Below are 24,389 nucleotides of genomic sequence, written 5' to 3'. Positions count from 1 at the left end.
ATTTTCGACGAAAAGCTCAGTTTTAAGAATCACATCGATGGTATCATCCGGAAGGCGTACAACATGCTAGGATTCATTTTCCGATCGACCAAGTCCTTTAGATCACCAAAGAGCCTCATCATCTTATACAATGCATACGTGCGAAGCAGATTGGAGTACTGTTGTTCCATCTGGAGTCCCATCTACAACATGTACAGTGACAGCATTGAACGAGTCCAGCGAAAATTCACCCGCATGCTCTATCACAAATTCCATTGGCAAAAGCCGGACTATCACACACGATTAAAGTATCTGAATTTGCAGTCACTCGAAACGCGTCGGCTACAGTTCGATGAATTCCTTCTTCATAGACTGGTTCACGGCAATATCGAATGAACTCTAGGCTCTGAACTTAAATTCAACCACCCAATTCGTGTCACGCGCAACCAGCCCACGTTTTACCTGCCATTCAACAAGAAATCAAACATCCAACGCAATTCTCCTATGTACAGACTTCAGAATAACCACAACGAATATTTTTCTTCGGTTGACGTGTTGGAACCGAATTTCTTTGTGTTTAAAAGCCGAGTAAAACTCTTTATGAAGTTTAGCGCTTGTAACTGGCTCGATTATGTAAATTTTTCTTTCTTCTTTTTTCATTTGATTTTCATTTGATTTTTATTTTTTATTCTTAATTTTCTATTGAATTCAATAACTTAATGACGATTTGTACAAAATGATAAACGATTAATATGTAATTAGGGCAGTGCCTGTGTATTGATCGAAATAAACAAACAAACAAACAAACAAACAAGGTAAAACCAATTGGTCAGCTAAACTCTTGTGGAACTTATTATGAAGCTCATAAGGACCAGAGGTTCTGTTATCAAATCCTTTTAGGACGTTTTGGTCATCATATTGAGCTACCGTTCACACTTTTCATTTCAATTTTTGTAGAGTCACATTTTTCATTGTATAGTGATTGATTTCGGCTGTTTGTATGGAATCACAAAGAAACAGGGCAGAAACGATCACTGCAAAGGCACAAGTCCACACAAGAACGTAACCACGAAAATAATACCATGGATCGACTCATAAACGACACACTGTGATAACACCACTCACATAAATCCAGCACTAACCTGCACGTGTGAGTCCATACCTATTCAAAAACCAGCAACAGCACTGCAAAAGAAATCTTGCTGATCCAACCTCCAAATTCGATGGAATACCCCACAACCCGTTCTTCTCACACGACTCCCAAATCAGGAAACAATTTCTCAGCCTCCTACACAACATCATTGAACAAAAAACCACTGACTCGGAGTGAGGTAGCTACTAGGCCCTTGGTGTACTTTGCATACAAAGCATAGATTTGGCTTTAACCGATTTCTTACTCGAGAGGAATTGGGACCGAATAATAACATGAACAGTTGGAATGCATTATATAATTCTGTTCTAGTAGGAGGATAGGTACAGAAAGTATCGATAGTACTGGTTTGAACAAATGGGAGAGCACTCACTATCCAGATCACAAATAATTTTTTGGAATGAATTTTCATAATGATCCTCAAAATCCACCAACATCTCTTAGCGTCAGTCTGGTAGTCAATCTCCGATTTCATAGAATATTGTTCTACATTGATACCTCGGGAAACTTCGAAGAAATTTCCTTCGTCTCTTACCATGGCGAATGTTGCTACATTTATTATCCCTTTTGTACTGAGATTTCTTTGTTTTGCAGGGCTGTATGGCAGTACCTTTTGTTACCTTATTAGTTGACCTAAAGTACAATCTTCAAGAAAAAGAAATGGTTTGGCCAAAAGAATGGGTTTTATTGTTCTAAACAATGGATTGTCGAATTTCTAAATCATGTCGAATATTGGTGTTTTTACCTTATACAAAAAAACTACGGAAAATATGAAAAATAAATCATTAAAAAATAATGATAATTTGGCTCAATGGCTGTAGCTATTGTTTTATAAACCTGCATTCTCTTGCTCTCCATCAATTTTTGGAAATTTCTTACGATTTCCGTCCATTTTTTTCTTCTTGTCTTTTTACGATGCAATTAGTAAATGGATGGTAATATTCGATTGTTGTTTAGTGAGAGCTGAATATCTACCAATATTTTCATCGAATTAGTACCGATTTGATAAAAATATTGGTAAAATGATTTATAAAATTTTAAAGGGAAAAATTCCATTGGTAAACCCAAAAATTCCGTTGCTGGAATATATTTTCCCATTCGTAAATCGTTAACAATAGCACAAAAAGTTAAATATCAAACTTTTTGTACTTTTTTGCCATTGTCGTTTGCTAATTGCGTTGTAAATGTAATTTAGGTATAAACAATTTTAAGCTAAGTCGCAGGTAAATATCTTTTCTAAGTATGACGTTGACCAGTCAAAGTGGTCTAAAAAGGAAGCAGATGAGTGCAATAAAAATTGAAAAAAAAGATTTTTTCAAAAGACACATTTTATTGTGCTGTTCTTGTTGGATCTGTGGAAGGGGTGCATAATGGTATACATCAATTATTAGTGCGAACGGTTTAAAATACACAAAATGCGACTATATATTGACATTTGTTGTCTTTGTTACTCGCATTACGGTAAAGCTGCGACAATAATTTTTGCGTCGATATATTGAAGCATTTTAAGTCTGAATTCACAGTTAATCCGTTTTGTTTCCCGTATTGTCTCCGTTTACGTAAGCCACGCCTCTTTTGTATTGTTTAAACACAAATGTCAAGAAAAACGGAAACAGAGTGAGCCTAAACCGTCAGCACAGCGTATAAATAGAAACATCCTTTTGTCAAATCCTCAGAATACATACAGTCTTCAAGTGAAACACTTGTTTACTCAGATTTGCTATTTTAAAAAAAATCTTAAGATTTAACCCGACAACTTGAAATTATAACGCAAAAGAAGTTTGAATAAATAAAGGACAATTAAAACTCTTATTAAAACGCACGCACAAAGCTATAAATAGTAAAATGAATCATTATAAGAGCACCAAAAGTGATTGGGACAGTGATTGGGACAGTGATTGTGATAACAGTGAAAAGAAGCGTAAAACGCAGCACTTTGACGAAAGTGATTGGGACAGTGATTGTGAGGCCGGTGCAAAAAAGCGTGAAACGCAGCAGCACTTTGACGAAAGTGACTGGGACAGTGATTGTGAGAACAGTGCAAAAAAGCGTAAAACGCAGCAGCACTTTGACGAAAGTGACTGGGACAGTGATTGTGAGAATAGTGCAAAAAAGCGTAAAACGCAGGACATTGTTGAATTGAAAGGATTATTATATGCAAGAGAATCCCATAGCAGCGAAAGTGACTGGGACAGTGATTGTGATAACAGTGCGAAAAGACTTAAAAGACAGCCCAATGAACCGAAGGAATTGTTGACGGATGATACAGGACATATAAAATGGTATACTGGCCAGCAGATCGGTGATTATAAAATTGAAACCGAGCTTGGCGAAGGAACATTCGGACGGGTTATGAAAGTGCGAGACATAAATACGGGCCAAGCTGCTGCATTAAAAGTGGTTAAAAACCAGCCAAGTCAAAGAAAATCAGTGATGGATGAAGTGATCGCTCTGACGGTGATCGGATGGAGGGACGACATCAAAAGCAGCTTATGCGTAAACATGATCAGCTGGTTTTCCTGTGGCGGACATATATGCATAGCGTTCCCGCTATTGGGCTCCAGTGTCTACGACTTCATGAAGGACAACCACTTTAAACCGTTTTTGCTTGACGAGGTCCAACACATCGGTCACCAGCTATGTGCAGCGGTATCATTTCTACATGAACACAACATCACTCACACCGACCTGAAGCCAGACAACATTCTCTTCGTGAATTCGAGCTACACAACTGTCTACTGTGAAGAAAGGAACTTGGAATTGAAACGTCTACGATCTACAAATATTCGTCTCGGTGACTTCGGAAATGTAGTCCGTGATGGCGAATATCACCCGATAATAATTGGAACGAGATATTACCGATCCCCAGAGGTGATATTAAGACTGGACTGGAATAGCACGTGCGACGTCTGGGCACTTGGATGCACATTGTTCGAGCTGTATTCGGGAGAGATGCTGTTCCCAACTGAATACGACTATGAGCATTTGGCGCTGATAGAAGCAATAATCGGAAAAATTCCAGCAGAAATGACAAATGCATCGAACACAACGTATTTCAAAAACGGAAATTTGGATTTTAATTGGAACAACGCCGAAGAACATGCACAGTATAATCGACGACCTTTGGAAGACTTTCGAATGGACGACAGCCAATACCTCGATGATCTATTTTATGCTATGGAAAGAATGCTGCAACATGAGCCCTCACGACGCATAAGTTCAACTGAAGCTCTTACTTTGCCGTTTTGGAATGATCTACATTAATCCTACATTGGTCGAAGTTGCCTATTATTGCATACATACAGCTAAACCCAAACGCTAACAGCTGCATCGTGATCCACAGAGAATCCTAACTCCCGAGATAAAATTTAAATTATTGATTTCATAGATTTCCAATGTACATAAGGTGAACTTATAATTATTTCTTGCATGGTACAGGTGTTTAAACTTTTACAAGAAAACCGTTTTAACAACTCAAACATTTGAATTTTTTCTGACATTTCTGACATTTCGGATGTATCTTACTAATATTTAGCAAGAGTAAAATAAACCAGGCAGGAGCGGTTCATTTTCGAAACGTCAAATAAGGGACCTAATACACGGGATGAAAATGAACTCAAATGAACATTGACATAAATTGAAAAAACTAATTCGCAAAATATCAAGGGCTACTAGATTAATCAGGTCCCTAGTCAAACAAGCGCTCCTGCCCGGTTAACTTTACTCTGTCGTGCAATAAGTCAAAGTGTAAACATAAAAATTCTTTGTGTAAATACATATAATTTGTTTAGAAATATTTGAAGTCTTTTATTTATTTATTTACTCGTTTATTGAACGATCAGCATCAAAATTTCTTTGTGGCGCTTACTAGATTTGTGAAAGTCAATTTTACGATTTCAACAAAACCAAGCAAATTTGTTTCCTTCAGCCTTCGTAGGTGTCCCTTTTCTTTTAGAACCTTGGCCTAAACGACCGAATAATAGATCGAGGGCAACATCACTAAAGGGCATATCTCCGATGACGGAAACGACTGAACAGCTTTCGATAAACTTTTTTTCCCTGAAAGTAGTAAAAAGATATGAAGCCCGGCACAAATTTCAGTGGAATTCGCATTTTTCGTTGTATTCTCTAGAGAATTTTTAGTTTTTCGACAATTGCTTCCGAACCATATGGCCATACTGCCTTTTAGGGAAAAATAAAATTTTATCAAAATCGTTTCTTTAGATTCAAAAACATCTTAGGTTTTTTTTTAAAAAGCTGGTTTTTCGACAATATCTTCCACAGCATATGGCCAATTGACTTAATATTAGGCTTAAAATTTATAACTTTTTCCTACTTTTCAGAAAAAAAAAGATTATCAAAATCAGTTCAGTCTTTTCTGAGATATCGCAGATATGTCCTATAGTTATATGTTGCCCTCGATATGAATCATTTAAAGTCCTACTGAGCAAAAATAAATTTGAAGCCCACAAATTGTTTCTGGATCCCCTAGAGTCCCTCTACTTGGAACTATTGTCTCGTTGACGTGTATGTACATGTCAAAGACAACGTTTGAGTAAATGGGCCCCAGATGTCATCCCATACAGAGAAAAAAAATATGAAATTACACACTTTGTCCACTAGATATTCAACGAACTGAAATGTAAACCTGAAACTGAATGTTATCTTGAGGTACGATATCACACTTTCCAATGATGGCCCACATAGATTCTGTTGGAGAAATAATTAAATATTGACAAAGTGTTGTATTGCTTTGACTTGACCAAAATTGTTGAAAAAATTTCTTTTATTCAACGAAGGGCGAACGAAACGTGTTACCGTTTACGATTCGTGACGAAACGTTTTACCGTTTACGATTCGTGACGAAACGTTTTACCGTTTACGATTCGTGACGAAACGTTTTACCGTTTACAGTCATAGGGCGGACGAACAACAGGACAGAACAATGCTGATTTCGGCGTATCACGCCATCATCAGTGCACCTATGTCTTGCGATGACCATGTGCATAGCAGCACGACACAAACTGAAGTGAGCAATCGTACGAGAATTATATACACTTTTTCGTCATTTGGTAGGACTATCTGTTTTTCGGGCTATATCTCTCACATACAGCTTTTGTGGATCTCTCACATCCGACAATTTGTTTTTCGGTAATTTTAGTGACAATAAATAAATTGTCACTAAAACCACGCACAGTATGGCAGCCGTGGCGCCACGCACAGTATGGCAGCCGTGGCGCCACGCACAGTATGGCAGCCGTGGCGCCACGCACAGTATGGCAGCCGTGGCGCCACCCACAGCTGCGATGCCAAACTTCAAAAAGCATCGATACAACAATTTTATTAATAATTGTATCGATGCTTTTTGAAGTTTGGCATCGCAGCTGTGGGTGGCGCCTACTCGGCTGCCATACTGTGCGTGGTTTTAGTGACAATTTATTTATTGTCACTAAAATTTATTTATTTATTGTCACTAAAATTACCGAAAAACAAATTGTCGGATGTGAGAGATCCACAAAAGCTGTATGTGAGAGATATAGCACAAAAAACAGAGAGTCCTAACAAATGACGAAAAAGTGTATATAACGCTCGTGTCATCGCAAGACATAGGTGCACTGATTATGGCGTGATACGCCGAAATCAGCATTGTTTTGTCCTGTTCTTCGTCCGCCCTATGATTGTAAATGGTAACACGTTTCGTTCGCCCTTCGTTGAAAAAAAGAAATGTTTTCAACAATTTTGGTCAAGTCAAAGCAATACAACACTTTGTCAATGTTGAATTACTGACCAAGCAATACAACAATTTTATTAATAATTAATTAAATAATTATTTGTACAACGAAGGAAAAACGAGCCGTCAGAACAGTCGGAGCGTTTGCTGCGACTGAGCCCCGTACAAACCCGTACATCTATTGCGCACGTGACCTACTTCGTCCGTCGCCCTACTCTTACCGTAAGCCTATTGCGCCCGTAAACGTCGTAAAATTCTTAAAAATTGCGCATAGCGCAATTACGAAGCCCCGTACGACGTTCCTTTCAAAAGTAACACAAACTACACTTCCCACTGATCAGTGATTTTGGAATTATCATTTTCACCTATTTATATTGATTTTACAAAAATCCAAAATGGCGGCCGACGGCCATTTTGTTAGGAGGTGAAAAGTACAACGGCTGCTTTACATTCATTAGTACCTTTCAAACAAAAAAAAATTCATGAAATTCGGTTAAATTTTACTCGAGATATTAACAAAAAACACCACCTTCACTGTACGGCCGAGTAGCCACATATAACCTCACTCCAAGAGACCTAGCTCACGCTCCGGTAAACCGAATTTCATAAACTTTTTGTTCCCTGATTGGTACGGTCAATACCTAGGGTTCCCATTTTTCAATTTTGAAAAAGAGGACATTTCGGCGTCAAAAAAGAGGACAAAAAGAGGACGCCTTCACATTCAAAAAAGAGGACGAAAAGTGAATTTCTGACGCGGAATTACAACGACTGTACATTCACTTTGTGCAACTATTGTGTAATTTACACCACAGTTCATGCTGAAAACAAAAAATTCAAAAATGCTCTGTGCAATATGCACTGAAATAGTCCTGATATTCTTTTGGATTCCTTCTCAGTGATAACATCCACACCATATTATCTGAATACATAATTCGTTTTACCTTATCATTGCGTGATCTTTGGTATTTCACACAACGCTACACTATTTTCTTTCTGGTAAAATTACTAACTTTTGTTTTAATGTAAGGAAAGAATTAGGTAAAGAATGCGAGCGGAGCGAGCGAATTTTTTTTTGATGTGAAGAGTTTGTTGTATTACCTTTTAGAGATTCTCTGACAGAGAAGATCATTAGTTAATGCCGCGCAGCGAAAATTTTTCGTTTTTTAGGTATTAAATTTACTTAAAAAAGAAGAAGACCTGAAAAAAGAGGACAAAGAGGACGTTTTCATCAAAAAAGTGATGTTCTTGGAATTTTTGTAAAAAAGAAGAACGAGGCGAAAAAAGAGGACATGTCCTCTAAAAAGAGGACGAATGGGAACCCTATCAATACCTATCTAATAAATCAAAATCCATCTAAATCCGTTCAAATTTGACTAACCTACAAGCAAAAACGGATTGCCGCCCTGTACCTAGTTCACACCAAGGGGTCTAACTCACGAGTCGGTCATCCAATTTCCATAAACTTTTTTTTTTGTGGATAGGTATTGTAAATACCTTTCATTTGATGTATCACTTACAAGTGTAGCCTTTAAATGGCCAGAGAAATCTTTGGAAAACGTTAAAGCACTTATGGGGCCCCAGCTCTGGAGGGGTCGACCCAAAATCGCCCATCTTCGAACTTAGCCTCACTATTTCAACTACCTTTCAGGGAAAAAAAATAATTTTGAAATCGGATTTGATTTACTCAAGATATCGACGTGACAGACGGACAGACGGACAGACGGACAGACGGACAGAAGGACAGACGGACAGACGGACAGACAAAATTTTTATTGCGGATTCGTTATCTATGAACATAGGCAAACACTTTGCCCTTACCGTCTCCTTCGAATTCCATCAATTACACACGGCATCGTAATCCTATAAGCCCCTTCGTACTTCGTACGGGGCTAAAAAGTTGGAAACTGCATTTTGAGGGTGTTCCAACCTTTTTCCCGAGGTAAACACAATATTTTTCACAACCAAGGCTTCCGAAGTTTCAGCGGAGGAGGGGAGAATATTTGCTTAATATAAAAACGAATTTCCATGTGTCGGGGCCGAAAATGAGGAAGTTTTGAGATTTTTCTCTGGTTTTCGACCCCTTACACGAAATTTTGGACGATTGATTTTAGGCACTTCCACATGTAGCCCTCACTTCGTTCGCGAAATTGCCTAAAAACAATCGTCCAAAACAGATACACAAATAACTAATTCATGAATTTCGATAGTCTGTTAATAGGCCTTGGTAAGCGAGTAAATGACATTCGTTGACTATGTGAAGAATTGTTTGTTTCGGGGCTCCACAATCACAGGATGGTGATGCAATCGTTGAGTAATTGGTGTTACGAAATCTTGATATGCTAAAACTCATGATTTTGTCGTACTCTTTTAATGATGCATGACAACGTCGCACATGTAATGGTTCACGACAGAGTGAATGGTTCAATATTGCACAAAACTGGCAGCCATTCGACTGGTGCGGTTCCAGGTTCTCTGCTATTTTTATGAAATCCATGTTTTTTATATTAGAAGTCCATATTTCTTGTCTATTTGAATCAAGGGAACATAATAAGACATCAGCTATTTCAGGATCTCCACTCTCTTCGAGGTCTATATATAATTTTTCGCTCTCTTCGTTCCATCCTGGAATATATTCCGATATCCTCTTGGTGACACATGCTTTTTTGCTGCTGTTATAGTAGCACCTACGAAACGGTCATACTTCTTCGAGATTGGTGGAATAAATCTAATACATGCGTCGAGGTCTTTTGATCTCAAACAGCATAATCAACGCCACTGCCAGTTTTAAGTAGTATACCGCACTGTAAAGTTACGCCAATTGAATTTGAAGACTCCGAATCGGATGACATAGGAGACTTGAATGTCGCCGATAATCAGCAAATGACTAGGCACCTGTATCCGTATAGGGAAGATAATGATGAATGGTGTCGTATGGCATTGGTAATGAGATGAATTATTCGACGATACAAGTCAACCGTCAACGAAAAATGATAGCAGGAGCTCTTAATCCATCGTAAGTCAATTGTATCAGGATTTCTGGGCTCTGAATAGAACAAAACTTTTGTTTAAAATTTTTTATTGTCCTCGACTTGCACTTACAACTACATAGAACAAATTCTCTTAAATTAGTAATCAATTGACGTATGCCCCAAATTTTCGCAACCGACAATCCATTCGATTTTATTTAAATCTTAGGTGAATGAACACTTAATGCTATGCATTCAACTAGAACGGATGAATATTCGTAAATACTTTGAAAACCCTAAGAATCAATAAATTTTAAGTGATGTCTTGCGTGTGTGGATTTTCAATATTTTCGTTTTAAATTTTGTTTTTGTAGCAAATAAATTTTCGAAAATAAAACTTCTAAAAGCTAAACTTATGAAGTGTTTCTGAGCGAGAGCAGCGGACTGTACAAACTGGTTTCCCGACTTCATAAACAACTTATCGTTAAAATATCAATGGACGGAGTACAATAAGGATTTTAAAAAATCACAAAATTTAATGCTAAAAAGTATTTACATCTAGGACAGCATTCACGAAAGACATCGCTTCGTAATACACAAACTAACACACAATTGAGAACGTATTTCCACCAAACTTTTCTTTCTTACAGCTTCGGTAAGCCTCGAAAGTGACAAAAGAACAACGAAAATTGATCGAAAAAGATTTTCAATTGCTCGAAGCTGAAGTGTAAAGTGTATCAGGCCTTATTATTGGGAATTTTAATTCAGAAAATTCGGAAAAAATTCCGAAAAACATTTTACAATTTTTTCGGAATTTATGTCAGAATCTTCCGAATTGTGTCGAGAAAAGGCTCCGTGTGCCTTAAGTTTTTTAAGATTTTTCTATGTTCAATGTTGGTTACCACTAAAAGTAGTGGAACAAATCTTTTTTCCCGGAAAATGGAAAATAGTTTCATGTAAAAACCTTCAAAGTCGAATATCTCCGAAAATACAATATCTTTTTAAAAAGTACTTCTGTTCTGGAAAGAATAGCTCATCATTACCGATATTTCATGGAAGAGGAGAAGTTCATTTTTAGGAACTGACATCTGATGATCTGACATCAAACTTGTTAAAAGTCCAAGTTTTAACCGAAAAAATGGCCAAAAACGTAAGAAATTTCTAGAACAAAGGGTAAGTAGGACATTATTTTTGATGAGTTACTTACACACGAAGAAGCTTTTATAGAAGTAAATTGATATTTTCATACGTAAAATTATCAAACCATCCCAAATATGGATGTTTCCATAATCCTTGAACAAAAATCAAGGAGAAGGGAAGTAGTGACGAATTGTATGTGCAAGAAACACTTTTGTAGATCTAGAAAAAACTTACAAATTCCTTAGAAGGAGGTTTTCCATTTTTCTGAAAAAATTTTGTTCCAAAACTTTTCGTGGCACAAAGAGAAATCTTGAAGAACTTAAGTCGTACGGAACTACACAATTAGTATTCACGACTAGTATTCAGCAATATCAACTCAAATTGAACCACATATTGTCGAAACGCGTTCGTCACGAGCGCTCCTCATGAATGCTACTTAATTCTAAAACTAATATGCAGGTAACAGTGCAACTGCTTCTATTATATCAAAAGTAACTAAAAATTCTTACTATTAAAGGGTGCGTTAAAACTCTTTCAAGATCAAATACGATAATAACATTTAAATTGACTTTTAACTTAACAACGGAGTCCAGGGCCACAATTGGCAATTTCTAACAGAATTAATAGGAAACGACAATTTTCAAGATTTATTCATTTTCCTATTCCAGAAAGGCTTAGGCCCTAAGCTTCAATAATGTTTTTTGAGTTAAGAGGTCGAAGGTTACATGTCTTATTACTAGTATGCTTTTGTGGGTATTTTTGATGCATGAACGAACTTACTACAAATTTGGTATTTGTAGAGTTCAGTGGTGTATTGAAATGTGTTTGAATTTAGAAAATTGAAGTTTCACTGAAAAATGCTTCAAAATCTGAGTCGTAAAAATCGACGGCCAAATATTTCCCTAAGAGTACAATCACAAAATCGTTCTTGCCCGCGCAAATGATTAATTAAATTAAAGAAAAATTCAACTATTGTTATTTTGTACAATGAACTAATCAAGAACACACTAAATTCGCCACACTTAAAGACCCAAGTTAGGTTACCTAACCCTTTCATTCACATAAAAAAATCCTAAAAATTAGTTTCTGTTTTCGGTTTATCGCCTGGAGTCATTTGTAGTGCCACATTGTCGTATGTATAGTCTAAATTATCCTCAGCTGGATGTCTACTGATTGGTGTTGAAACCGTTTGTACTGTTGACTCATTACCTACATTAAGAGACCACTTAAGATTAGCATACCAAATCACTTGTGAAAGTGATTGTGAAAACATTTACCCGATATGGAGAAAACGGATCGTGCTCCATTGTTCTTTCGCATCTGTTGAGGGCTTTGAGTGTGTGGATTTGCATGCGTAAAATCACTTTGCGGAGCTGGTTGTTGCTTTTCACGACGCGTACTGGCCCTGAATCGTTTCAGATATTCGAACGATAAATAGTCTTTCCTTCTCAACCAACGAATGCATTGGCATCCGTGTATTCCAACGAACATAATCAGTAAAACGATTAAAATAATTAGAATGATTGTCTGCTGCTTCTGCAATTTCTGTATATCGGCTGAAATGATGAGACGAATGGAAAGAATTAAATAAACGCAAAACGGTTACGATATGTAGGTACATCTTATAGAAAATAACGGCGTAGTTACTACTGCATGGAATGATGAATTAAATTAATTCGATAAATTCAATGTAATTTGTCACATTTTCTGTACGCTTGGAGCCGTTGTCGTCGTTATAATTAGTTCTTATAACAATAACTGAGACATGGGTAATTTACCTGCATAATTTGCTGCTTTAATGTATCTGGTTTCGTGAAGGTAATCTGAAATCAAATAGAATGGATAGAAATTAAAAGAAGAGTACCCAGTAATTTGACATGATTTCAAGCTGTGCATATTCTAGATTCTGTATTTCCCATGACCTGAGGTAGACATCTTACCGCAATTTACATTCCTTTAAAATTAGTTCTCTTTGAGATGAGTTAGATATTTTAGAAAAGGGACCAGTAAACACTAAGGTTACTGCACGGTAGGGTTGAACAAAACTTAAATAGATTCGCGACACCACCTCTGATTTTTTTCATGTTCTCTTTGAGGAACTCGATTACTAAACGAAACTGTATTCAGTTTTCGGATCTGTCCAGCCGTTTCGGAAAACCGTCACACGTGGCCGTGCGGGACCCACGAGTCAATTTAAATACATATTGTTATAGCAACGGATAAAGGGACTAATTGTAAGTTAATTCGTGTCAAAATTGCTTCTCTCAACAACCTGGCCACGGAGCAACAGCGAGCTAAATTTCGACATTTCTAAGAAACGAAAAAAGTTTGAAACTCTTTGAATGGCGATAATGGTAGAGGATTCCATGCTCTATTAAATGCCGAGAATGGATTTTACAAAATTTGTCTGAATTGTACACTATTTGAAAAGTTTATTTTCACCATCCTCGACGAAACTTCAACTCATCTGTAATACACAGGTAGACCCTTCTTGTATCAAAACAATAATGCCTGATCAGCCTGCAGTCTTAGCTTTACAACGATACCAAACTTGCCATACCAGCCTCAGAACAAGTATCTGTTACGACATTTCGTTTGCAGCAAGGTCACTCTACGACGAAATTTTCAATTTATCATTTACCTGTCACATACGGCTGTTCATCTGTTATCGATAACGACGACAAAAATAATGACAAGCTCTGGGTAGTAGGGTCTTTCATATAGTAAAATGAATGTTAGAAAAATTGAAGTACAAGATTTGAAATCAACAGATTAAAATTACTTTGATCGATGGAAGTAATAGACCAACATAAAGTTGATTTCGCTGCATGTTAGAGGAAATTTACCCCAAAAAGGAAGCATTTCTTTAGGAATAGTTCTGCCCTTCGTTTCTAAGCAAATTGTCTGATCGCAATTTAGTTCGGTCGCATCATATCAATGAAAGACCACCACTTAGGAACTATTTAATTTGTGAAAAAGATTGTTTCGTCGGTTGATCATTATCGAATTAAATCAACTTAAAACCAGTGTGCGAAGATTATTAAATGAAACTTGATTACTTCCTCAGTTGATCGCACGTTTTCGCACGATTTTGTGGCACTTCCCCTTTAAAATTTCCTGACCGGTCTTGTCGAGTCGGGATATTTTAGCTCACTTAAAATAAGACTTCACGCCTTAAAATTATTTTCGAAACGACGGCCATGATCTGGTCAAAGCACCAAGCATAGTAATAGAAGAAGAAAATGGAGTAGTAAGTCAGTAAGTCTTGACGGTGTACCAAGCAATTTCACATTTTTGCACTGTCTCAAGGTTATAGTACAAACTATTTCATATAGGGAATATTCTGCCAGTATGATTGGTGCGTTGCCCTTACGTTTACTTTTCCAGCTTTGTTTTTTGAACGAAACAAAAATTTCAGTTAATTTGGAGTCTTCTGCTTCAAACTTTGATCATGTTTTTCATCATTAATATCATTCCCTAATTATATTGGAACTTGGAACACGACAACAGCAGAAAGAGGAAGATTTTATTGAACTTTCCCGTCTATCATTCTGCTACGCAACTTTTTTAGGGAGAAATCCTCTGCTTGCAACCGGTGTCGCAAAGCCCCCCCCAATATCTTTCATATATTTTGAAAACAAATGAATGAAAATTAAACGTACAAAATGACGACGGTGGTTACGGTGAAAGATCACTGTCTAACCAATTTCTTTATTTCTTAATTTTTTCGTTGAAGTTCAACCATTCTGATATATGTTTCAAAATCGGCCGACACATGGTTGTTAACTCTCCGTCTTGCATATACTTTCGACTTCAATAAAAGACTTCAATGAAAAGACACCACAAACCTTTACATTGTTGAAATGTTTTGTTTTCCATCAGAAAGAGAACAGTGAGAAAGAAAGATTTTGATAAAACTTGATTTAAATTCAATTGTTAAGTGATACACCTGTGTTTCACACACCTGTGAGGAAGAACGTTCAGACATTTTTAGAATGTTAAAATGATCTCAGTTAGAATTTAATATGCAATTTTTCTTAGACATCGAATGTATCAATGTGTAGACGTTTACACAATTATTGGTTTGGTTACATAAATCTTACTATCGGTATACAAAGTCATTACTCATCCCAAGGTCACAGAATCAAAACTTATAAAATTTTCCTATAAAAATCTCTACAAAATTTATTTGAATAATTAGCACTCCTTCGCTGATACGTAGCAAAAACACAAACAAAACACATACCTTGGCACACATCAGCGCATAAATGTAAATCAAGATTGTGCGACGAATTTTCGCAGATATTCGCACAACTATCACAATGTTTGGTATAGTTGGAACAATACTGCAACGGGTCACAAACTTTTGTACCACATCTCGCTCCCGTTACAGCAAGTCCAGCAATGGATGCTGGCAGTAATATTGTAATCACAATGACCGAGACAAACATGATGAACGAATTCATTTGATTATTCTACGTCGAAAAATTGTTTTAGAAAAAAATAATCTTCAGAGGTGTTTGATGTTTCGGGCACTAAAACTGTTCAAATCCAAAAATTATTAGTCACATTATTGAACACCGCACAATTAACTGAATGTTAATTCAAAACTGACACAAAATTATATATATTCCGATTGATACAAGAAGTCATTTAACTTCTTTCGCTTTACACATTGTTCACCACACTGACGATGATGATGAGTCATTTCATTGAGACACCATCCAGTTTTCAAACAAAATATTTATTTTTTGAAAACTTGTTTTAATATTGGATTGATCACTAAGTCAACGTTAGAAACACATTAATCGCGCACTCATTTGTATATGACTAGTTATTCGTATAGAAATTCTCACTAGCAGCAAAATTTACTTAAAATATTGATAGTTTGTTGTACATGTACAGCAAAAATGTTAGTTATGAAAAACTACGTGCGCTGCTAATGAATAACATTATAATGATACATTGTCTGCATGCACCATAATGTCGATTATTATGAGCGAAACGAGTACTTTTGTTGAACTGAATTTTATTCTTCAAATGAAGTTTGCTCTTTAACAATTTAATATCAACACTGTCTATACTATTTATGATGCAGGTACATATAATACGCGTCCGAACACCACGGCGTATTGTACGAGACTTTACCACACATATTTACGGCAAGTATGGGATCAATCTTTCGTGCATTCAATGAATGTTATATACATTTTTAACCTGTTGATTTCAGCTATAAAGTCAATGTATATAAAAACTGTTGTATCGTTATTTATCAACGAAAAACTCTGTTATGCTACGGTTCGACAGGTACATTTTATTTGTATTAGAAACTGCATCATCCATCGGTATAATGTTATTAGTATGGGTTATTATTATGTATCTTTGCTAGCAGCAGGTATAAAAGTGTATCAAGTTATTTATATGATGAATTTATACTCATATACAGGTAAAACCAATACAATTTAAATGATACAATGGAATAAGTTGCGCAACGAACAATGAAAATATTTTTTTCCTTTTAACACCATCTTAATTCCAGTAATGGTAAAAGAGACAATTTATATTGTCTTAACATGTTGACCATCGTCAATGTATTGTGGCTTGAGTTCTTTCTTGCAGAAGACTGTTATATCTGTAGAAGAATGTCGTAGGTGGGTTGGGACATTAGGGTGGTTCATATTTGTGGTCAGAAAATCAAAATGTGATAAAGGTTCCAAATGTAGTACCCTCAAAATCGGAGTCTAAACTAGCCACAGATGTCTTCAACGAAGATAAAGTTTTATGAAAATGTTCCCACAACTTCAGATCTGAGTTGTGGGACCTAAATAGAGATGAAAACCACTTTACTTAGTCTTCAATTAGATCATAGTCGACTGCGAAGAAAATGATATTTTCCGTAAATTTTCAAGATTTAGAAAGAACTGAAAAATCAATTAAATTCAAATTTACTACGAAATCTACATTTGTTGGTACACTTTTCACATTTTGATTTTGCACTACCAATCTCTAGCAAATAAACTACTTTTATTAAGGTGCTGAATGTGTCAAGTAGCTTTTGGAATTTACATGTAAATTACAGCGTAGTCAGTCAAAATGTAGAATACAAATAAGGTGTGAATTTGACACAGAGAGCTGAGAGTTTGTTTGCTAGAGAGAGTATTGACGCTACCGGAAAAGCGGTCGATTTTGGATTTTTATTGACAATCTTAGTTATGTTGTTGAAATGTCGAACAAAGTGCTTTTTGAACCACCCTATTGGGATATGTTGCAGAGCATGAATTTAATACGAATGATAAATCGAAAAAATATCATTCTGTTGGTATATGAATTGAAATTTGAATAAAGGGATAACCTGGAATAAAATTCTCAGGATTTGCACCTGGTAAAACTGTTCAGGAATAATGTCTCATAACCTCTCTCTAATCCGATCGAATAAGACAAGGATGGCACGATGGAATATTTCCTTGAGTTCTACTAGAAATGCTGTCAAAATGTTTAAAATGTTCGAATCTGAAAGTCGAACTTACCAGACTGAATTAGAGGGTAGATAGAATGTATAGGATTCTTAAACGTTTCGAGATAATTTTATGATTTTAACCTTTTGGTAACGGGGAGCTTATCACGTTATTAATAGTAGGTTACATCTATGAAAGAAATGATGGAAAATGGGTATGAGGAGGGTGACTTTCACATAGGGAATCTACCAATAAACAATTCATCGAGATTGGCTGTATTTTCCAGTGGACTTGTTAAAAAGTGTGACTGGTGGAAGGTGATCGAAAATCGAAAACTTATACTTTGCTTATGGAAATTTCTCTAGTTATATGAGCCGTACATGGTCGTCTGGGGTGTCATTAAAAAAAATCTCTTATTTGGGCAGTCTGTTTCTTATATAAAAGAGCGTCAGCTGGAGTCGTAGCATTGAAAAAGATAATTCGACAATCGATGGAACTTACCTCTGCAGCCTTAAATGTCTACCTCAAGATGAAAAACAAAATACATTCATCTTGTAGAACTCTCAGTAAAATCACAAAGATATGGAAGGGCGATATTTCGAGAAAATCATCCCTATTAAGAGACAAATACAATAAAGTATTTTGCCTTGTTCGACCTGATTCGATTTGAATGAATTATTCCACATTCCTCTAAGCATTGCCTAGTAATAAAGGACACCTTTCTTTAGCACAGCAACTCCATTTCAGAAACGGATACTATGTTGTCTGCCGCAACGAAAAAAGCAATAATCTCTCTCTCTCTCTCTCTCTCAATGTGTTCTTATATTCGGTACGTAACTTCCAAATCGTCAAAAACATTTTGGACCGAAGTGCAAACTCTATTTTATCTGCCGAAAGTATATAATCGAGATAAACATATTTGCCGGAGAGGGATAAATGCAAGATTATCGTTCTAGGCGATCTAGGCAGATAAATGAGTATTTGTCGTTGTGGTGAGTTTAGGATCTGAGAAGTTCTGTAAAGTCACAAAGTATTTTAAGCTGAACCTTCATTGAACTAACAAAGCAATCGTTCAAGTCCCATTCATTCTAAAAATGGCTTCGTCTGAGTATCGACAATATTTTAAAGATGATTAGTCAATGTGAATCCAAGAGTATTTCTTTCAAGTAAGCCCTGCAGTTTGTGCACTAACTGATATTAAAAATGACAAACCTTGAAAGTTTCCGGTTTTAAGCTTATCTTACACCTATTATGAGTTCTCACGACTACACGATTAACGTGAATCAGGAATAAATTCGCTCTAACCAAACCGAAAGTATAAAAGCAAGAACATCCGAAAATGTTATCAGTCCAATCGACTTCGTTCTTTGTATCTGTGAATTAGAACTAAAAATGAAAAGTGGTATCGTCGTACTCATTGTTTTAGTGGCAATTGCCATGGCCAAACCAATTAAAAGTAACGTGGAACCTATTCCTCCATGACTAGTTGATTATATTGTACCTAACTCCCTTTAATTTTCTAAGAAACCTCTGAAGCCACAGTTGAGGTCGATTACGATTATAACTACGACCGAGACACACATTATAACTTGGATTATGATGAGTACGGGTTAAATGATGACGTGGTTGTATACAACGTAGAGGATTTCGATGCGTACGAGTAAGTAATCAACCAAATCGATTGCACATTTTACCATTTTTTGGAGCTATTTTCGTAATTTTTGCTTTCATGTTTCAAAAAAGATTGGCTCCACAATACGAAATTGTCAGAGAAACCGACATAGAAATTGATTACACACTGGAAGCTGACAGAAACCGGAACTCTGAAACGACTATTCGAACGTAAAGTGAAAAAAGGATCAAGGAAATTGCCGTTTTTCTGTTGCCGAATCAGCATAAACGAATTACAATCTCACGTTCAAAAAATGTTTTAATTTAATGGATTAGCTTCCTTGTTCATATGATTTTAATCGAAATAGTTAAAATTGGTTGGACAATAAGTTCTTACACAAAGATGACAAAGACATGGGACTAAATACTGAAATGGTATGCGAAAGTCAGCTCTACCTTGATCCCAACAACATCAACGCTTCCTTCAATCGGTTGAAATATTGACCCGTAACAATTTTACTTGAACAGATCCTTCGTCACATTTTTCAATTCGCTGACCTTCAGCCGATACTGCTTCAGCAACTCATCATTTTCAATCTTGTTTTTAATCATCGACTCTACGGATTGGAATGGTGGAGGTGGGATTTCTTCACAAATGTCCAATATTTCGCTGCAAATGTCCGAACGTATTTCATATTACTTATGTGATGTGATTTATGTGAATTTCCATTGAATTACTCACAATTGGATAATAGGCCAAGCGCTCTTCTTAACATTTTCCAAATTCATCTTGTCCGCCCACTCGTACACAACTACTGCATTATCCTTGGATAAGTGATAACATTCCACAGAAAGGCAAATGTCTGCGAGCTCGTTGATCTGATAATAATGTGCTGCTTCGAAAAGGGCTCGTGATACTCCATTTAGCTGTTCCGGTAATTCACCACTGTATATGAAGTTTAGTAGATACTGGAAAATGGTCGGCTCAATAGCTTCGACACAACATTCGTTAGTTTCATTTTCCCGGAATTTCGATGTAAATAACTTGTCGAAAACTGGACTGGCCGAAGCGAGAATGTTCTTGTGAACTTTGTATTTTTCATCTTGAACTACGAACGTAAAATCGGAGTATTTCGGATCGTTTAGAAGTTTTTTGTTGTTGCAAAGTATTTTCTTATATTGGACAGTGGAATCGATTAACTTGTGAATCGGAAGTTGATGGGACGGAATGTTTGATTGTGAAATCGTTACTGTCAATTTTATCTCCACAACATTTGCCAATTTCATAATGAAATCATCGTTGATTTCGGTTAATTTTCCAGTGATTTGATCGATTTTACACTGATTTTTACAAATTCTGACTTCATTAATGTTTCCTGAAATGGACAAGGACCCCATTCCCGACTGCCAAATGTAGTCACTCGTCTCGATGAAATACTGTATGTTAATGTACGATAGATCCTTCTGCTTCATTTTTTTAAGTGACAGCCACCTGTAACGTAAATGTAAACATAATTTGAACCGCTACATTCAGTATTGCTTCACCGGTTGGTAAAATTTACCAGACATCATCACCATCAAGGAAACTAATTTTTTCCGAATCAATTTTTTCGTTCCAATCAAATTCGCCAAAGTTTACTACTTTCATATACAACGACGACTTTCTTTCGACTGGCTGAAGTTTCTTTCGCTTGACAAATTGTCGTGTTTCATAATCCATTTCGCCGATAGCAGCTTTACCTCTGTAGACTTAGATTCACCTATGTTTGTTCTGTTAATGTTTTCACTTTATTACGACTGGCCTATATTCCTTCCTTGCGTTACTCGTTCTTTTTTTGCCTGGATTTAACTTTACTTCTAATGCTTTCACGAATGGATCCAAAAAATTAACTGATTGACGACATTCAGTTTTTATAGATCAAAACTCGGCACGAACCCAATCCGACGACGCAACTAATAGCCTGTTGAAATTATAAGAAAGGCTGTACACTGTTGGAGAGGTCATTTAGACCGCCACTTTATTAGATATGCGCGGGAATACACTACTTCTAATGATTTTACATAAATTCAAACATCATCATGGCGACCATAATCTTCATCCCATGCTACCAGCTACCTCCCCGATTCAACGATTGAAATGCATCATCGATAACGGGGCATAATTCCTCATCTACCACACAGCTTGACGAAATATTTTATCTTTGAGTTTCTTTAATTTTTACTTTACTTGGGAGGGACAGGTAGATTATGTCCTTGTTTGGAAATTTTTATTTTGCCGAGAGGGAGGTTTGTAGCTCGAGCCAAAGACAAGGGCCATTACTCCTTCGCGGAAAATAACAATCTGCAAACAATTACGTAAAGGTATTTTACTTGTGAAGCCCTGCGCAAATGAAAATTATAGCAAGTGTCAGTGGAGTGCCCTTTTACCGAAAACTTCATTACACGTGAAATATTTTTAAGTCTCGTATCACGATGAGTCAAAGTACCTCGGGCTAAGGCCCTCGGATTCTTTTCCTCATAAAGATACGAGATATCAAATTCACGCCGTAAGTGCGGTCGAAATTCCAAATCTTTCTCACGCAAGTCTTTCTAACGCAGCGTCATTTCTATACAAGGAAGCGTTGAAATGTTTTTTTCGGTTCACTTTTTCCAAGGTAATGGGCGGATGTAAGTGTAATGAAAGTGTAAAACAGGTATGGTCTATTGTCCGCCCGGAGGACATAAAAATTTGATTTTCGTACTTAAACGCATTCATTTTCATATTATTTTGACATAAAATGTGAGTGCGTTTAAGAGTGATATCGCCAAAAGTTGAACCAATTTTGGTGAAAATAAATACAATGGTTCGGCGATCCAGGCAAGCTATAGCTCGTTTGAATCGTCTTTCAATTCTAAGAAATAGGGATCTTTTAGTTTTTCTGTTAGTTTCCCATTTTCGGAGTGAACACGTGAAAAGTCATAGCATGTCAAGGGGTGGTGAAAACAGTTTTTTTGTGATAGCTCAAGATAGACATGTTTCTAAAAGTTGAAAACTTGTAGGAATATAGGCCTTTGGCAGACCTTCATAAAGAGTATAATCATCGGTATGGGCCGCCACCCGTTCTAGACTTATGACTCAAAATATGGTCAATGTTTGGACAGTCCTACTGGCTTGCAACAGAATTTATCCGCGGAACTGACTATAGGGTGTTGTAGCTGGACTTACCCTCTTTCATTTCACGTATAAAAAACCCCAGATAAATTCTGTTGCAAGCCTTAAAGTTAGTCGAGGTAAAATGTTGCTCCAGGAGACCCATATTTTTCAGTGTTTTCAACTTGTTTTTGGTCTTCTAACAAGCTGGAGCGATTGAAATGAAATAAACTAAATCAAAATTACATGTTCAGCTCAAAATTGTCCTGAACCGAGCGATCGTTGGTCTTGAAAATGTTGCTTTCCTCCTACTTCGTAGTAGGTGGAAAACCTCATTTCTTTGACTTCACAAAATGAACAGAAACTCAATTGTTTGCTACGAATATAGGTTTCTTGCTAAGCAGAGATGCGCAGCGTTCTTCTACAGTCAAACTTGAAACCATATCTGTTCTAGACTTTCATTGGTTAAGACACCCACGAGGGCGGCTGACACACAAATTTTGACAAATAGATGCTATTTGTTGAACATACTCATTACAGATTGTTTGAAATGTCAACTTGAAGAAAAAAAATAGTTTTTGTCGGGTTGACATTTCAAACAATCTGTAATGAGTATGTTCAATAAATAGCATCTATTTGTCAAAATTTGTGTGTCACCGCCTTCGTGATCAACTCAGATGTGTCTTAACCTGTTCTTTCAGAACCTTGGAGGTAATGCCATTCAGACGCGTACCTCCTCACTATTTTTACTTTGACTTTTTCATCGACTCGTTCACTGGAAATTCAAATTTTAGACACACTTATGGTAATGTAATGTAAGGCACATTCACTCCCTATAGTAAAGTAAATATACTTCCCCTAACTAGTGTTGAAATATCGCGAATTCGTCGCCTACGTCGTTTAAGAAAAACGTTGTTCCTAACTTATACTAAAAGGCTTTTCTAGCCTCCGGCTCGAGCTGGAAATCTGTCATTCGCTTAAAAAAGAATTTTAGCATGCGTTAGGAACGGATTCTATTGGTATTGCAGTAGGTGATTCATGTATATGTAGCACAATGTAGTTACGGCTGACGATGTTTTTTGCACAAAAATGACCAATCTTTTGACTAAAACTGAGTTAGTTTGTGGTGATTTTGACATTACAGTAGATCGTAAATGGGGGTTTACGCACACGATGTGTTGCCGAAGTCGAACTCGCTTCGCCGGTATCGGAAATTTCACATCTAATGCACAAAACAACCACATTTACTAACTAGTTCGCAAAATAGCTATTTGACAAGTTCTCTACAGGTCATCAATTTCATTATTTACGTTCGTTGCTCTCTAACTAACTGACAACTGTCCCGCGTTTATTCGAATTATTTGGATGCGTACTGTAGGCTCATCACAGCGGGAAAAGATAGAAATTCAAGAGAGACGTCACTTGTGACATTTTGCGACAATAACAAACGAATTTTGGTTTCCTCTCCTTTGATGATTTGTTTTGATTTTAAAACACAAAATCTTGCTAGACATGGGAAAGAATTATTACTGTGAATACTGTGACAAGCGCCTAAAGAACGATGCACAAGTAATTAAAAAGCACATTGCCGGTTTAGCACATACTGCAGCAAGAAATGAACATTACACCAAGTTCAAGGGTAGATAATGCAAAACGATTTCTATGTCCACTCGAACGTTAATCAAAATCGTGTGTCCAATTTTGGCAGATCCACAAACTATTTTAACGGAAGAATCGCCCAAAGCACCGTGTCAGCGTTACTTCCGCGGTGAATGCAAATTCGGTGGTAATTGTCGGTTTAGTCATTACACGCCGGAAGAACTATCCAATTTGCAATGCGAAGGTATGGCTATCGGGAAACGATTTTAAAATGAAATTAAAATTTTCCAAACCGATTTCGTCAGTCAACACCAACGCGTACATGAAATGGTACCAGGAACAACCGAAATCGATCGATGAAAATCGCTTGGCATCGTTTTTATCAAGACCGGAAAAATGTGACCCCGAAATCAGGCAATTGTCGCAAATTTGGAACTATCCCGACGAACTGGTGGCTGGTGTTTACGATCTACCGAAATCTCTTCATAAACTTGATCCGAATCGTATTCCGAACGAATTGTCAGAATGGGGATGATGGGCGAAATAAATGTGAGCTGTGAAGATGGAACTTTCTACTTACCTTCTTATCAATCATCTTGAGCATCTAGAGTCTTGATGGAATCAAAGG

The 24,389-nt window shown here is 36.7% G+C and overlaps 5 protein-coding genes across 5 annotated transcripts in view; 3 read left to right on the top strand and 2 right to left on the bottom strand.

Annotated features, from left to right (window-relative positions):
* The window catches only part of LOC119083231 (zinc finger protein 271-like), a 700,255-nt gene that overhangs the window by 98,523 nt on the left and 577,343 nt on the right, over positions 1 to 24,389 (top strand). The gene's annotated exons all lie outside the window — the stretch shown is intronic.
* On the bottom strand, positions 11,632 to 16,120 carry LOC119083290 (protein grindelwald). Its single transcript, XM_037192983.1, has 4 exons — positions 15,213 to 16,120; positions 12,745 to 12,789; positions 12,244 to 12,522; positions 11,632 to 12,175 (listed from the first exon to the last, which is right to left on the bottom strand). Exons 1-4 carry the CDS (start codon positions 15,430 to 15,432, stop codon positions 12,039 to 12,041), a joined length of 681 nt encoding a protein of 226 aa, XP_037048878.1. The 5' UTR covers positions 15,433 to 16,120; the 3' UTR covers positions 11,632 to 12,038.
* On the top strand, positions 18,741 to 19,334 carry LOC119083298. Its single transcript, XM_037192992.1, has 3 exons — positions 18,741 to 18,877; positions 18,946 to 19,081; positions 19,165 to 19,334. The coding sequence occupies exons 1-3, from the start codon at positions 18,814 to 18,816 to the stop codon at positions 19,265 to 19,267; spliced, it is 303 nt and encodes a 100-aa protein (XP_037048887.1). The 5' UTR covers positions 18,741 to 18,813; the 3' UTR covers positions 19,268 to 19,334.
* Positions 19,365 to 20,983, bottom strand: LOC119083276 (speckle-type POZ protein-like B). The gene is made up of 4 exons (XM_037192963.1): positions 20,819 to 20,983; positions 20,595 to 20,766; positions 19,775 to 20,524; positions 19,365 to 19,702 (listed from the first exon to the last, which is right to left on the bottom strand). The coding sequence occupies exons 2-4, from the start codon at positions 20,750 to 20,752 to the stop codon at positions 19,549 to 19,551; spliced, it is 1,062 nt and encodes a 353-aa protein (XP_037048858.1). The 5' UTR covers positions 20,753 to 20,766; positions 20,819 to 20,983; the 3' UTR covers positions 19,365 to 19,548.
* On the top strand, positions 23,589 to 24,325 carry LOC119083297 (zinc finger matrin-type protein 5). Its single transcript, XM_037192991.1, has 3 exons — positions 23,589 to 23,801; positions 23,871 to 24,005; positions 24,067 to 24,325. The coding sequence occupies exons 1-3, from the start codon at positions 23,675 to 23,677 to the stop codon at positions 24,294 to 24,296; spliced, it is 492 nt and encodes a 163-aa protein (XP_037048886.1). The 5' UTR covers positions 23,589 to 23,674; the 3' UTR covers positions 24,297 to 24,325.

Source organism: Bradysia coprophila, unplaced genomic scaffold (assembly GCF_014529535.1).
Source record: "Bradysia coprophila strain Holo2 unplaced genomic scaffold, BU_Bcop_v1 contig_583, whole genome shotgun sequence".
NCBI classification, from domain to species: domain Eukaryota; kingdom Metazoa; phylum Arthropoda; class Insecta; order Diptera; family Sciaridae; genus Bradysia; species Bradysia coprophila.
The sequence above is the reverse complement of the archived record's forward strand: the minus strand, read 5'-3'. Positions and strand labels throughout refer to the sequence as shown.

Excerpts from the sequence above, each read along its gene's own strand:
- LOC119083298 (XM_037192992.1), top strand. The coding sequence starts at position 18,814 with ATGAAAAGTGGTATCGTCGTACTCATTGTTTTAGTGGCAATTGCCATG. Across the intron at positions 18,878-18,945 it reads CATGGCCAAACCAATTAAAA|AAACCTCTGAAGCCACAGTT; the intron begins GTAACGTGGAAC and ends TAATTTTCTAAG. Across the intron at positions 19,082-19,164 it reads GAGGATTTCGATGCGTACGA|ATTGGCTCCACAATACGAAA; the intron begins GTAAGTAATCAA and ends GTTTCAAAAAAG.
- LOC119083297 (XM_037192991.1), top strand. The coding sequence starts at position 23,675 with ATGGGAAAGAATTATTACTGTGAATACTGTGACAAGCGCCTAAAGAAC. Across the intron at positions 23,802-23,870 it reads ACATTACACCAAGTTCAAGG|ATCCACAAACTATTTTAACG; the intron begins GTAGATAATGCA and ends CAATTTTGGCAG. Across the intron at positions 24,006-24,066 it reads ATCCAATTTGCAATGCGAAG|TCAACACCAACGCGTACATG; the intron begins GTATGGCTATCG and ends CGATTTCGTCAG.
- LOC119083276 (XM_037192963.1), bottom strand. The coding sequence starts at position 20,752 with ATGGATTATGAAACACGACAATTTGTCAAGCGAAAGAAACTTCAGCCA. Across the intron at positions 20,525-20,594 it reads CTTGATGGTGATGATGTCTG|GTGGCTGTCACTTAAAAAAA; the intron begins GTAAATTTTACC and ends TTTACGTTACAG. Across the intron at positions 19,703-19,774 it reads GCTTGGCCTATTATCCAATT|CGAAATATTGGACATTTGTG; the intron begins GTGAGTAATTCA and ends GGACATTTGCAG.
- LOC119083290 (XM_037192983.1), bottom strand. The coding sequence starts at position 15,432 with ATGAATTCGTTCATCATGTTTGTCTCGGTCATTGTGATTACAATATTA. Across the intron at positions 12,790-15,212 it reads ATGCGCTGATGTGTGCCAAG|ATTACCTTCACGAAACCAGA; the intron begins GTATGTGTTTTG and ends ATTTGATTTCAG. Across the intron at positions 12,176-12,243 it reads ATCCGTTTTCTCCATATCGG|GTAATGAGTCAACAGTACAA; the intron begins GTAAATGTTTTC and ends CTCTTAATGTAG.